Source organism: Labeo rohita, chromosome 16, assembly GCF_022985175.1.
Source record: "Labeo rohita strain BAU-BD-2019 chromosome 16, IGBB_LRoh.1.0, whole genome shotgun sequence".
In the NCBI taxonomy this organism is placed as follows: domain Eukaryota; kingdom Metazoa; phylum Chordata; class Actinopteri; order Cypriniformes; family Cyprinidae; genus Labeo; species Labeo rohita.
In genome coordinates, this window is record NC_066884.1 from 6,664,186 (window position 1) to 6,677,940 (window position 13,755).

The 13,755-nt window shown below is 34.3% G+C and overlaps 1 protein-coding gene across 5 annotated transcripts in view; it reads left to right on the top strand.

Annotated features, from left to right (window-relative positions):
• rims2a (regulating synaptic membrane exocytosis 2a) overlaps positions 1–13,755 on the top strand; it is a 197,545-nt gene that overhangs the window by 94,271 nt on the left and 89,519 nt on the right. For 3 of the 5 annotated variants that reach the window (XM_051130500.1, XM_051130497.1, XM_051130498.1), the window contains exons 7-12: positions 5,104–5,223; positions 7,755–7,854; positions 8,444–8,567; positions 10,193–10,239; positions 10,375–10,487; positions 13,004–13,051. In XM_051130500.1, the coding sequence (XP_050986457.1) occupies positions 5,104–5,223; positions 7,755–7,854; positions 8,444–8,567; positions 10,193–10,239; positions 10,375–10,487; positions 13,004–13,051 (552 nt within the window). The remainder of the gene's footprint in view (positions 1–5,103; positions 5,224–7,754; positions 7,855–8,443; positions 8,568–10,192; positions 10,240–10,374; positions 10,488–13,003; positions 13,052–13,755) is intronic. The other 2 variants (XM_051130501.1, XM_051130502.1) reach the window with 1 other exon arrangement.

The window sequence follows — 13,755 nt, forward strand, 5'->3', positions numbered from 1 at the left end:
TTTTAAAATGTTACAAAAGATTCAAAATTTTCAATGCTGTTCTTTTGAACTTTTGAACCTTTTTATCAAAGAATTCTGAAAAGATGTAACATGGTTTCTGCAAGAATATTACGAAGCAAAACTGTTTTCAACATTGATAATTATAAAAAAAAGTTTCTTGAGCAGGAAACCAGTATATTAGAATGATTTCTGAAGGTAGCACTGAAGAGTAATGGTGCTGAAAATTCAGCTTTGCATCACAGGAATAAATTACATTTTAAAGTATATTCAAATGGATAACTACGACAGCGTTTTAGTGCCACATTGAAAAAAAGAAAAAAAGATTCTAAGAATCTAAGATTCGTAATATTTTGAGAATAAAATATTTCAAGTTTTTTCTAGTAGTATTTCGACTTTATTCTCAAAATATTTAGACTTTATTCTCGTAATATTTCGACTTTATTCTCTAAATATTTTGACTTTATTCTCAAAATATTTTGACTTTATCCTCGTAATATTTCGACTTTATTCTCGTAATATTGCGACTTTATTCTCGAAATATTTCAACTTATTCTCAGAATTTTTCAGTTTTATTCTCGTAATATTTAGACTTTATTCTCGTAATATTTAGATTTTATTCTCCTAATGTTTAGACTTTGTTCTTGAAATAATTTGGCTTTATTCTCGTAATATTTCGACTTTATTCTCGAAATTATTTGACTTTATTCGCATAATATTTTGACTTTATTCTCAAAATATTTCGACTTTATTCTCAAAATTTTTTGACTTTATTCTCGTAATATTTTGACTTTATTCTCGTAATATTTCAATTTTATTCTCAAAATATTGTGACTTTATTCTCGTAATATTGCGACTTTATTCTCATAATATTGCGACTTTATTCTTGTAGTATTTTGACTTTATTCTCATAATATATCGACTTTATTCTCATAATATTTTGACTTTATCCTCGAAATATTTTGACTTTATTCTCAAAATATTTTGACTTTATTCTCGTAATATTGCGACTTTATTCTCGTAATATTGCGACTTTATTCTCATAATTTCAGCTTTATTCTTGTAATATTTCGACTTTATTCTAGAAATGTTTCCACTTTATGCTCGTAATATTGCAACTTTATTCTCATAATTTCGACTTTATTCTCAAAAAATTATGACTTTAATCTTGTAATCTTAGATTTTTTAATTTTTTAACGTGGCACTAAAACGCCGTCATAGATAACAGCTATTTTAAGTGGTAATAATATTTCTCTTTGTGAGAAATTTAAAATTTAAAAACGAACTTTTAGAACAGTAGTGTGATTGATTTCTGTGAGAAACAAACTGAAATTTGTCCTTCCTTACAGTTTGCACTTTAACATTTAATCTTGCACATCACATTTGGTCATATGACTCACAAAAACCAATGCTGTTCAGCATCATTAATATTAAAACATGCTTTCATTGTATCGAAAAGAGCTGTCCTTTTGTGTTCCATGGAACAAAGTCATACGGGTCTGGAACTTCATAAACAATTTTGACTGAACTATCCCTTTTTTTTTTTTTTAAGTTAAAAAAGAAAAAAAAAGTTTTCCTGTTTTAAATTTCTGTTCTTCTGTGGCAGTAGCTGGGGAGCCTCTTGCTTGCTCTGTTCTCGTTTGCTTCTTAGCCGCAGCTGCCGTAGTCGACATAGCAGCGAATCACTCCACCATGTGACTGTGTGTTTTGTCATGGCACTTAGAGAATGTGGGTTCCCCCGTCAGCTGCATGCCCTCTCAGCCTCGTGTCTTATTGCCGTGTTAGTGGCCCCGTCAACTGCGGTAGGGCCCCGGGCCCCAGACCCCCTCACTGGTTGGAATCCTCACTCCTTCCCCCCTCTCCCACACGCTCACGCTCCAGGAGACTCGCTCCGAAACACACGCTCACTCGCTCAGAGACGGCCAGCCAGGATTTGTTTTGCCACAAAGTTTGTTTTTCTTTTTTCCCTTTCCACTGTCATATTCCTTTGCTCTCCATGTTATGGATCACTGGTTTCCACCGTTTGTGTTTGTGAGCCTTTCCATACTGTTCTCCTCGCTTTCAGTTTGAACATCGTCTGTTTCTTCTTCCATTATTGGGGCTTGTGTTTGCTGGATGTGGTGCTGGGGTTCGGCTGTGGTGATGAAGGTTGTATCTGTCCGCCATGGGGGGGCTTTTCTCTGCATGTGATGGGTGCATGTCACTCCCAGCAAGAAGATCACACAAACTCTATGCCACCTAGTGCCTCTTCAGCAAAAAATTATGAAATTTAGGAATGTTCTGGATTTAGTACATGTTAAGCTCTCCTAACCTACAACAGAAAATAATTTTGTCCATTTTGTAAAAATACACTAGCATTCAAAATTTTGGGGTTAGCAAGAAGACTTTTTAAAGAAATTAATATTTGTATTCACCAAGGATGCATTACATTAATAAAAAGTGAAAGTTAAGACATTTATAATGTTACAAAATATCAAGATTTAAAATTTCAAACGCTGTTCTGATTAACTTTCCTGGAGAATTCTGAAAAATCACTGTTTCCACAAAAATATTAAGCAGCAACTGTTTTCAACATTGTTAATTATAAGAAATGTGTTTTGAGCAGAAAATCAGCATATAAGAATTATTTCTGAAGGATCATGTGACTAATGATAACACTGAAAACTGGAGTAATGATACTGAAAATTCAGCTATGCATCAGAGTATTAAAATATTTTTTGAATTTGCAAGTAAAACAAAGATTAATAGAGTCTTTCTACTAAAATTTCATGTTTAATTCAGCGTGTTACTTGTGGTTTCTTTGTAATTATTTGTGAAATTTACTGTCAATTTCTGGGTGAAAATTTTCAAATTAATTTTTCCAGTCCAGTTAATTTTGATTCTAATAGTATTTCACAATATTACCGTTCATTTTTGCTTAAATAAATGCAGCCTTGGTGATAACACGCACAAAAAACCCCTAAAAACTTGTGAATGCTACATGATGGAAAAAAACAAAAATTTATGGGGCACGTTAAGCTATCAGTACATGTTAAGCTCTCCTAACGTACAACAGAAATTAATTTTGGCCATTTTGTAAAAATACACTAACATTCAAAATTTTGTTGAGTTAGTAAGAAGAGTTTTTAAAGAAATTAATACTTTTATTTCCCAAGGATGCATTAAATTGATCAAAAGTGGCAGTTCAGATATTTATAATGTTACAGAATTCCTATTTCAAATGAATGCTGTTCTTTTGAACTTTCCTAAAGAATCCTGAAAAATCGTAGTTCCCGCAAAAATATTAAGCAGCAACTGTTTTCAACATGGTTAATATTAAGAAATGTTTCTTGAGCAAAAAATCAGCATATACTGTAAAAAATAAAAAACACAATTTGTTGAGTCAGCTTAAAATAATTTGTTACCCTGCTGCCTTAAAATTTTAAGTTTAGTCAACTTGAAATGTTAAGTTGTACTAACAACTTTTTTGAAATTTAACATTTCAAGTTGAATAAACTTTTTTTGAGTTGACTGAACTTAAAATTTTAAGGCAGCCAGGTTACAAATTATTTTAAGTTGACTCAACAGATTGTTTTTTACTGTGTATAAGAATAATTTTTGAAGAATCATGTGACACTGAAAACTGGAGTAATAATGCTAAAAATTCAGCTATGCATCACAGGAATAAAGACATTTCTATGTAGAAATGTAAAAATGTAAAAATTTGAATTCGCAAAAAAAAAAAAAAAAAAAAAGATTAATAGAGTACATTTTACAAGAAAATGCCATTTTGGTCGTTTTACTTAAATTTCATGTTTAATTCAACGCGTTACTTCTGGTTTATTTGTAATTATTTGTGAAATTTACTAGCAGTTTCTGGGTGAAAATGGTTTCAAATTCATTTTTCCAGTTAATTTTGATTGTAATAATATTTCATAATATTACCATTCATTTTTGATCAAATAAATGCAGCCGTGGTGAGCATAAGAAACTGAAAAACAAAAAAAACCCTAAAACTTGTGAATGCTTCAGTATAAATAACTTCTACATGATGGAAAAAGGAAATATATGGGGCAAGGCATTACTGTTTATAACATTACTTTAAACATTTTGTATATAATTGCTTACTAACGTAATATGTAAGTATTCCAGTTTTTTGCCACTTTTGCAGTATATGCAGGAATAATGGCAGTAACATGTAAGCAGAACTTCATTCATGTAGAAATGTCATCTCACCAATAAAAGGACAATTTAGTCAACCTTATAGCTCAGAAAACAGCCAATTTGTACGAAAGAAGTAATATAAGTGCTTTAGCAAAAATGCAAGCTTCACATTTCTGCCTTTTAACCATCTGGAATGCCTTGCCCCATAGACCTCCATTATATTTGCCCACTGTAAGCATTTTTGGTATGTTTTACCAACTGGGGGACGATTCAAAATTATTTTCTGTTGTAAGTGACAGCATGTTGTAGATGTTGTCCATATAGCTTAACCTCTTTTTGAACCCAGATCACTCCTATTTCATTTTTGAAATTAAGCGTTAATGTTTTGTATTATAATAAAGGCATTCGTTAAATTGAAACATATTTAAAAAACTTTTAAAATGATATATATTCAATGACGCATTTAAAGACAGGGTTTCTACAGCTAGATCATAAAATGAATAGTTTATCAAAGAATAAAAATTCTGTCATTATTTACTCATCCTCCAGATTTGAGAGCTAGAGTATTTTAGCTTCTAAAAATGACATTTTAGTTTGTTCTAGTTTACGGTTTGACCATTTGACATTGGAGAAACTCGTATCAGTCAACTACTACTTATTATCCACTTTCGTTGTATGGAAAACATCCACAGAAAACAGAAAATCACACAGGTTTGAAATGACATGAGAGTGAGTAAATGATGACAGAATTTTCATTTTGGGGTGAGCTAATCCCTTAAGCCTCTAGGAAACATTATTTGATTTGTCACAGAAATGTGGCTTGCTCCCATGAAACACCTGCAATCACAAGATCAAGAGTTTGTGCGATAAATCAGATGAAATTCATCTCAGCCTTCCCCGCACCAGCACTGGCAGCTTTCTGTGTGTTCTGGAATGATGTTTGTTGTGGTTTTGACCTGACAGCACCCGGTCACATGGCAGCCCTCCAAAGACGGAGATCGACTCATCGGCAGGATCCTGCTCAACAAGCGCATGAAGGACGGCAGCGTTCCACGCGACTCCGGAGCTCTTCTGGGACTGAAAGTGAGTCGCTCGGCTTCCTGTGCAGATATTCTCTTGTGAATTTCATTTCACACATGGTTGTGTAGTTCTGTAATGGCAGTTTTTCTGCTTTAAAGTAATAGTTGAACCAAAAATAAAAATTTGCTGAAATATGCAAAGATGTACATGAGTTTATTTCTTCATCAAAACAGATTTGGAGAAATGTAGCATTACGCTCTTAAAAATAAAAGTTATTTACTGCCATTAATGGTTCCATGAAGAACCTTGACAATCCATGGAACCTTTCAAATACAGAAAAGGTTCTTTGGATTTTTTTAAAATAGGTTCTTCGAAAAAGTTCTTTTAGGAACTGTTCACTGAAAGGTTCTTTGAGGAACCACTAATGGTTCTTCAATGGCATCACTACAAAAGCACCCTTTTGAAACCTTTATTTTTGTAAGAGTGTACATCACTTGCTCACCAATGGATCCTCTGCAGTGAATGGGTGCCATCAGAATGAAAGTCCAAACATCTGATAAAAACATCACAATAATCCACAAATAATCTCCAGTCAATCAATTAATGTTGTGAAGCAAAAAGCTGTGGTTGTAAAAAAGTGAGCTAAAATACGAGTACTATATCTATAATATTGCTTTCTCCAGCAAAACAAATAAATAAAAATTTGCACACTTTACAAGTGAAAACAGGCCAAAGCAGCCCTAAACAAATATTATAATATTCTCCAAATCTGTTCCAGTGAAGAAACAAACTCATCTACATCTCTAATGTCCTGAGGGTGAGTACATTTTCAGCATTTTTTTATTTTTATTTTTTATTTTGGATGAACTTTTTCTTGAATACAAGCTCTTGTTGACAACATTTATGTTGATTACTACAGAAAAATAATTTTCTACCATTTTTAAAAAGCAGAAATATCAATTGTGGGGCTTCTAGAGAAAGTAAGCTTTGACTTTAAAGGGTTCAAATCTTTAAAGTTAAGCTCATATTTATGCTTAAGTCAATGTGAAGCATGTTCATGACCCATTTTACTTCAGTAATCTGAGTGAAACAGGATACTGAACAAGACAAATGTGGAGTGGGGCTGTTTATCCATTAGGAACTGATTGAATTGAAAGGAAAATCCTTTTAAAAGCAGATCAAGTTTAAAATTCAAGTTTATATATATATGTGTATATATATATATATATATATATGTATATGTATATGTGTGTGTGATATGATATATATATATATATATATATATATATATATATATATGATAAATTATAGATAAATTATGAACGAAGATTTTATTACTTGCAATGATATGCGCTGATAAAATAAGGTCAAAGTACATTAATCTAAAAGTCCTTTTTTTAAAAGTACAATCTTAAAAGTAACGGTTCCAAAGGTTTTTTTTTTTTTTTTTTTTTTTTTCAATAAATGCAATAGCAATGCAATAGATCCATTTTTTGCTTCTTCAAAGAACTTTTTAGTAAACAGTTCTTGAAACAGTTTTTAAACATTTTGTTCTGAAGAATCTTTTTCTATGGTAGTGAACATTTGAAGTGGAAAAGTTCATCAGAGTTGTCCTAAGACAAGAAATGGGTATTGTTTTGTTTTTAGAACAACTTTGATGAAAGGTTTTCATCCACTTCAAATATTGACTACTGTATTATAAAGAACCTGTGCAATAAAAAGGTTCTATGGATGTTAAAGGTTCTTCATGGCACCATCAATGCCATTAAATAACTTGTATTTTTAAGAATGAATGCATGCTATTTTTAACAAATGTGCACTGGGAAAGTCATTGTAATTTATTTTTGACATAAAAAGAACAACAAAACATGGTTACAGTAAAGCTCTTGCAGTGGAAGTAAACAGGGCCGTGCACTTCCAGGGCTTAAAAGCAGAAATGCAAAGCTCGTATTTGTTGTTAAAGCACTTACATGGATTGTTCAGCGGAGTGGAGAGAAACAGACAATCGTTACTGATAACGAACTTTCTGAATGGCTGACTGTGTGTCAGCTCAGTGCTACCGTGTGCATTATATCCGTTACCAGCAGCAGTTTGTCAGACACACATGCAAACACACACACACTCACAATCGCCCTCGGCTCCATGCCACTCATTATGTAAAGCCATCTTTATCCAGGAGGCAGCTCGTAATCTTCTTTGTATGTTTGCATTGGGCTGCCATTAGTGGGGATTTGATTTGTATGATGCTCACAGAGCGATTGGTCACATGGTTTATGGAACAGACCTCCAGGCCTTTTCCAACAGAAGCACGGACAGAAATAACATACACACCCTCTAAAGTCTCACTTTTTTTGTTCAGTGTATCTTCTGCAGTTTGTTTAGAAAGAGATTCTTTCAGAACTCTAGTTTTATAACAAAATCCACCTTGAATAAAAAAGCCAAGAATCATCAAATATACTGACATAAAATTGAAACAAAAAACCTTCATTATAGGGTCATGATACTTACAATGTTGGGACAACAGCAAAATCTAATTTACCATAGCTTCAACATCACTAGTTCATTATCTAAACATTTGATTTTGTCTTTTACAGGTGGTTGGAGGAAAGATGACAGAGTCTGGGCGACTTTGTGCGTTCATCACCAAAGTAAGGAAAGGGAGTTTAGCGGATACAGTTGGGCATCTCAGACCAGGTACATGTTATGTGTCAGTATTTCTTTTACTATTGATAAAAATTTTGGGAGTTGGTAAAATTGTGTTATGCTTTGGAAAATAAAGTGTCTTATTCTCACTAAGGCTGCATTTATGTAATCAAAAATGCAATAAAAACAGTACTGTTGTGCAATATAATAAAATTTATAACTTAATTTCATATATACTACTATTTTTTTAGTATATATTAAAATGCATTTTTTTCCTGATGTAACAAAGATGAATGTTGAACATGATTCTTAAGAAAGATCCCTTAGAAACATTTCTTATTAATATTATCAACAGTTGTGCTGCTTAATATTCTTGTAAAAACCACAATGCATTTTTTTTTAATTCCTTGATAATAGAGTAAGTTCAAAAGAACGCAATTTATTTCAAATAGGGTTTTTTTTTTTTGTAACAATGTAAACTTTTTAATGCAACTTTACTGTCGATTTTGATCAGTTAAAGTATTTATTTAAAAGAATAAAAAAATCGTTCTTACCTCTTTCCCCAGACTTTTGAATTGTGGACTCGTATTTGTTACTTGAGTGTTTGATAACAAATGTAATTGATTTTTTTGTTTTGTAGGTGACCAGGTCCTAGAGTGGAACGGCCGACAGTTACAAGGAGCCACATTTAAAGAAGTTTACAATATCATTTTAGAATCAAAGCCAGAGCCTCAGGTGGAACTAGTGGTCTCACGACCCATTGGGTACGGTGTCCTTTACAGTGTTTTGCAGTCCTACATGAAACCGGTCTTCATGTGAAATTAACACATGATTAATTAAAACATTCAGTTTTACTGTCAATACAAAAGATGCAACAGATACCTCTCTAATCTAATTTTGCTGGTGCTGGTAAAGAAGCAAAGATCTAATATTTGATATCAATATATTATTGTTAATGGATAAGAATCACATTCAGTTTAAATTTTAAATTTAAATTCTGAAACTAAATGATTTTCATGACACAAAAAAATGCTTACACAATAGACGACAATTTTTTCCTTGCATTTTCCTTGTTTGCTGCAAACAGAAACATACAGTGCTGATTTGTAAGAAAAAAAAATATGAATTGGTCAAAAAGGCTCAAAAAACTAGTCTCATGTTTGAATCTGTCTTATAATGTGCTTCCTTAAAGGAACACTCCACTATTTTTGAAAATGGGCTCATTTTCCAACTTCCTTAGAGTTAAACAGTTAAGTTTTACCGTTTTCGAATCCATTCAGCCAATCTCCGGATCTGGCGGTAGCACTTTTAGAATAGCTTAGCATCTGTAGTTACACTGTGTACTAAGATGGACGGAAAATGAAAAGTTGCGATTTTCTAAGCCGATATGGCTAGGAACTATACTCTCATTTCGGCGTAATAATCAAGGAACTTTGCTGCCGTACCATGGGTGCAGCAGGCGCAATGATATTACACAATGCCTGAAAGTGACTGGCACTAAGTTTGTGTAGCTGCATGGCTTGATGGCTGTGTAATATCATTGCTAAATATGATAAGCAATGCTAAAAGTGCTACCGCCAGACCTGGATTTCGGCTGAATGGATTCAAAAACAGTAAAACTCAGCTGTTTAACCCTAGGGAAGTTGGAAAACAAGCTTATTTTGAATAATTAATTAATTATAGTGGAGTGTTCCTTTAAAAGTATAAAAAAAAAATCACCAGGTTTTAAAGTCTAATTTGAAGCAGAAATGTTACATTTACTGTTGTCATTATGTGTTGTAATTTCAAGTAATTTACAGTTTCTGAATAGACCTCAACAACATTTTATGATATATGAATACTGGTTTTTAATCATAACACTAACATGCTTATAAGCCTTGTGGTCTGTCTGCCTTAAAATTTGTATTACAATAAACTGTTTTTGCATTACACTAGATGTTCTTCACCTCCTTTACATAGTATTAAAGGTATCATTTTGTGAGAAATTCAGTTTTCCTTTATATTTTCAGATAGAATATATTGATGAAACATACTGTAACTTCATTTTAAATTCAAAAGAAATTTAAAAATAATTAGAAAAAATTACTCTTTTCAAACTTGACATTGATGAATAATCGGTTCGTAACATAACTAGTGTACCTCAGGGAAAAATGTCTGATGTGACCCCTTTAGAGTACCTGCTGGCTCAGATGAACAAACAAACAAAAGTGCTGCCCTCAGTTTAGCCTCCTAATTGTCCTAATTGTAATTGTAAAGAGCGTATGACCAAGTGAACTCTCTTCAGACTGTGAGTTTGGGCTGCTGCCACAAACTTCACATCAAGACTAATGTGGTGCTCAGGGTCATTAAAGCACATGTCATTGATTTCTCTGTGCCACTGTCATTGCAGTGATATCCCCAGGATACCAGAAAGCACACACGCACAACTGGAGTCCAGTGAGTACATCATCTCAGTGTAGCGCGTATAAACGATGAGATTCTGTGAGACATTAATGAGACGTTTCTACAGCTGTGTGACAGAATCTCTGATTAGTTTTGTGTTTTTCTACTTCACGCTGAATTTCTTCTAAGGTTCGAGTTCATTTGAGTCTCAGAAGATGGAGCGCCCCTCCATATCCGTCACGTCTCCCATGAGCCCCGGAGTGCTGCGGGACGCCCCACAGTACTTATCGGGACAGCTTACAGTAAGTTCACAGTCATCGCATCCTGTGGAGAAGACAAAATGTGTCTTTTCCCCCATGTCAAATAAGGATTCATATCAGAAACAAGTTTGACTGCGGTTGTAAAATTTAGGTCAGTACGTATTTTGATGAAGAGTAGCTTTAAAGTTTGCCAAAAGCTAGTGGTTTTCAGGCTTGTGCAACACAACCACATTTCCCATCATTCCTGGACATCACAATAATGAAAAATACATAGATAAAACATTGCTTACACATGTAATTCGCATCATTTGTGCTTTAATTTGCTGTACTAGCATTAACAAAACTTCGTCTTCATCAGGAAGCAAAAAGGGTTAAAAATATATTAAATTCCCCAACTTTTACATTTCATTGTTACTAAAATCACTTAAACGGCTTTAAACAGAGATAAAGTACTGGATCAGTGATCAGGCGAAGCTGATGTAGTCTCCTCAAACCTGATCAGGTTACAGTCAGGCCTCATGCAGCCCATTGTGTGTGTGTAAAAATACCCGGCGTGCTTGTAGAACATGACAAACTCTGGTGTAAAGTGCACAAGCTGGTTGATTTAAGCAAAACAAATGAAGTGCACATTATTCCCTAGGTACTACTGTTTAGATTAAATAATCAATGACTTCCACAAATGGTTGACCAAAATGGGATTTTACAATGGCTGATACTGATATTTAGAAAGCAGGGTGGCTAGTGATGGATGGTTGGATGGATGATTGGATGGGTAGTTTTGGGTAGATAGATGGATAGACAGTTCAATGAATGGATGGATGGGTAGTTTTTGGGTAGATGGATGGATGGATGGATGGATGGGTACTTTTGGGTAGATAGATGGATAGACAGTTCGATGGATGGATGGGTAGTTTTTGGGTAGATAGATGGATAGACAGTTTGATGGATGGATGGGTAGTTTTTGGGTAGATAGATGGATAGACAGCCTAATGGATGGATGGGTAGTCTTGTGTAGATGGATAGACAGTTCGATGGATGGATGGGTAGTTTTTGGGTAGATAGATGGATAGACAGCTCGATGGATGGATGGGTAGTCTTGTGTAGATGGATAGACAGTTTGATGGATGGATGGGTAGTTTTGGGTAGATAGATGGGTAGTTTTAGATAGATGGATGGATAGGTAGTTTTGGAACACAGATGGATAGACTGTTGGATGAATGGATGGATGGATGGATGGATGGGTAGACAGATGAATAGACAGTTCAGTGGATGGATGGGTAGTTTTGGGTAGACAGATGATAAGACAGTTCAGTGGATGCATGGGTAGTTTTGGGTAGACAGATGGACAGACAGTTTGATGGATGGATGGATAGAAGTTCAATGGATGGAGTTTTTGGGGTAGACAGTTGGATGGATATTTGATGGGAAGTTTTGGGTAGACAGTTTCGATGGATGGATGGATGGATGGATGGATGGATGGGTAGTTTTGGTTATACAAATGGATAGACAGTTTGATGGATGGGTAGTTTTAGGTAGACAGTTGGGGGAATAGACAGTTCAATGGATGGATAGTTTTGGGTAGACAGATGGATAGACAGTTTGACGGATGGATGATTTGATGGGAAGTTTTGGGTAGACAGTTGGATGGATAGACAGTTCGATGGATGGATGGGTAGTTTTGGTTATACAAATGGATAGACAGTTTGATGGATGGATAGTTTTGGGTAGACAGATGGATAGACAGTTTGACGGATGGATGATTTGATGGGAAGTTTTGGGTAGACATGAATAGACAGTTCAGTGGATGGATGGGTAGTTTTGGGGGAAGACAGATGGATAGACAGTTTGATGGATGGGTGGTTGTATGGGTAGTTTTGGGTAGACAGATGAATAGACAGTTGGATGGATGGATGGATGGATGGATAGGTAGTTTTGGGTCAGAGTTCTCAAAATGAATGGTGTATTATTTTGAACAATAAAAAAAAATATGTTGTCTCATATTCTTGTTTAGTTTCCCATCAAATTCGATCATATCTAACACTATATGGTGTGTATGTGTGTTTGTGTGTTAAATAACAATCTTGTTACTTAATATTTTGCTGAGAAGGAGATTCAATGTAAACAGCGATGTTTCCTGTGAAGAGATGCCCTCTGAGGGTTTTAGAAGAAAAGACATGACATTTTAGTCTTTTAAAACAACACTACTCTTTTTCATGGACCTCAAGAACCAATTTAGAGGGTTGTGGGTCCCACTTTTGGAAACGCTGCTTTAGAAAATGCACAGTCCTAAAGTTTAAAAGTATATCAGAGTCTTGAGCATTAAAGCTCATCAGTAATTTCCCAATCCCTGAGGAAGTGACTGCAGTTAATTGCATTATAGTACAAATACTAAAAGAAATCAAAATGTTCCAGTGCAGTTTGTTCTATAGCCGTTGTCTTTAGATTGAATCTCCTTTCGGCTTTCTTAGTGTTGCATTAACAACTGGTATTGTCATTTCAGGTTTTAGTTTTATTGCATTTCTCTTCATTGTTGTTTTTCATTCACTTTACTTACCCAGAGCCAAAGCCTTAGTAGAAGAATTGAGCCTTTTAACCCTAGAGTTCAGGTAATCGTTGCTGTCTACTAAATACACTTCTCTGCTATTGCTTTAATTCATTGGATAATGCACAGTAGAAAAACGACTATTTATTATCTCAGTTTGCACATTCGAAGAGCTCCTTACCTATTCATTGTTGTAGCTGTTTTAAGCACATTTTATTTGATTGTAAGGCATAAATCATATGCATGCAATGAATTAGCACAAAATATTTTAAGAGACACTCGAGTGTTGGCAGACGTGGAGTAATGACATAACACCTCTAACCCTGTGAGACGTTCACCTGCGGCGTTTGCCCGGGCAGAGGAGTACTGTGTCTCTTTAAATGTTTTAGTGATGCAGAGTTTGTCGGGACATAAAATTTGATTCTTTTTCCATGTAACATGAAACTGCGTTGAATCCTGATACTCTTCCTTACAGTTTAGAAAGAACTGATTTAGAGTACTTAATTGCTTTGGAGATTAATTCATTTGCTGACTAATTCAAAAACTGTATTTCACATTTGTAATTATACTAACCATGCTAAAAAGTACTAACATTGCTGGAAGTTTCATGTTGCAGTTAAAAGGTTATGTTGAAGGTGCTGTAAGTTATTGTACACATAAAATATTGCTACGTGATAAATATCACTGAAATAGGTGTCCTATGAAGTGTACATGTCTCTGCAACAACGAAAAAAAAATCTTTTAGGCTGTTGGAAAACTAGCCAATCA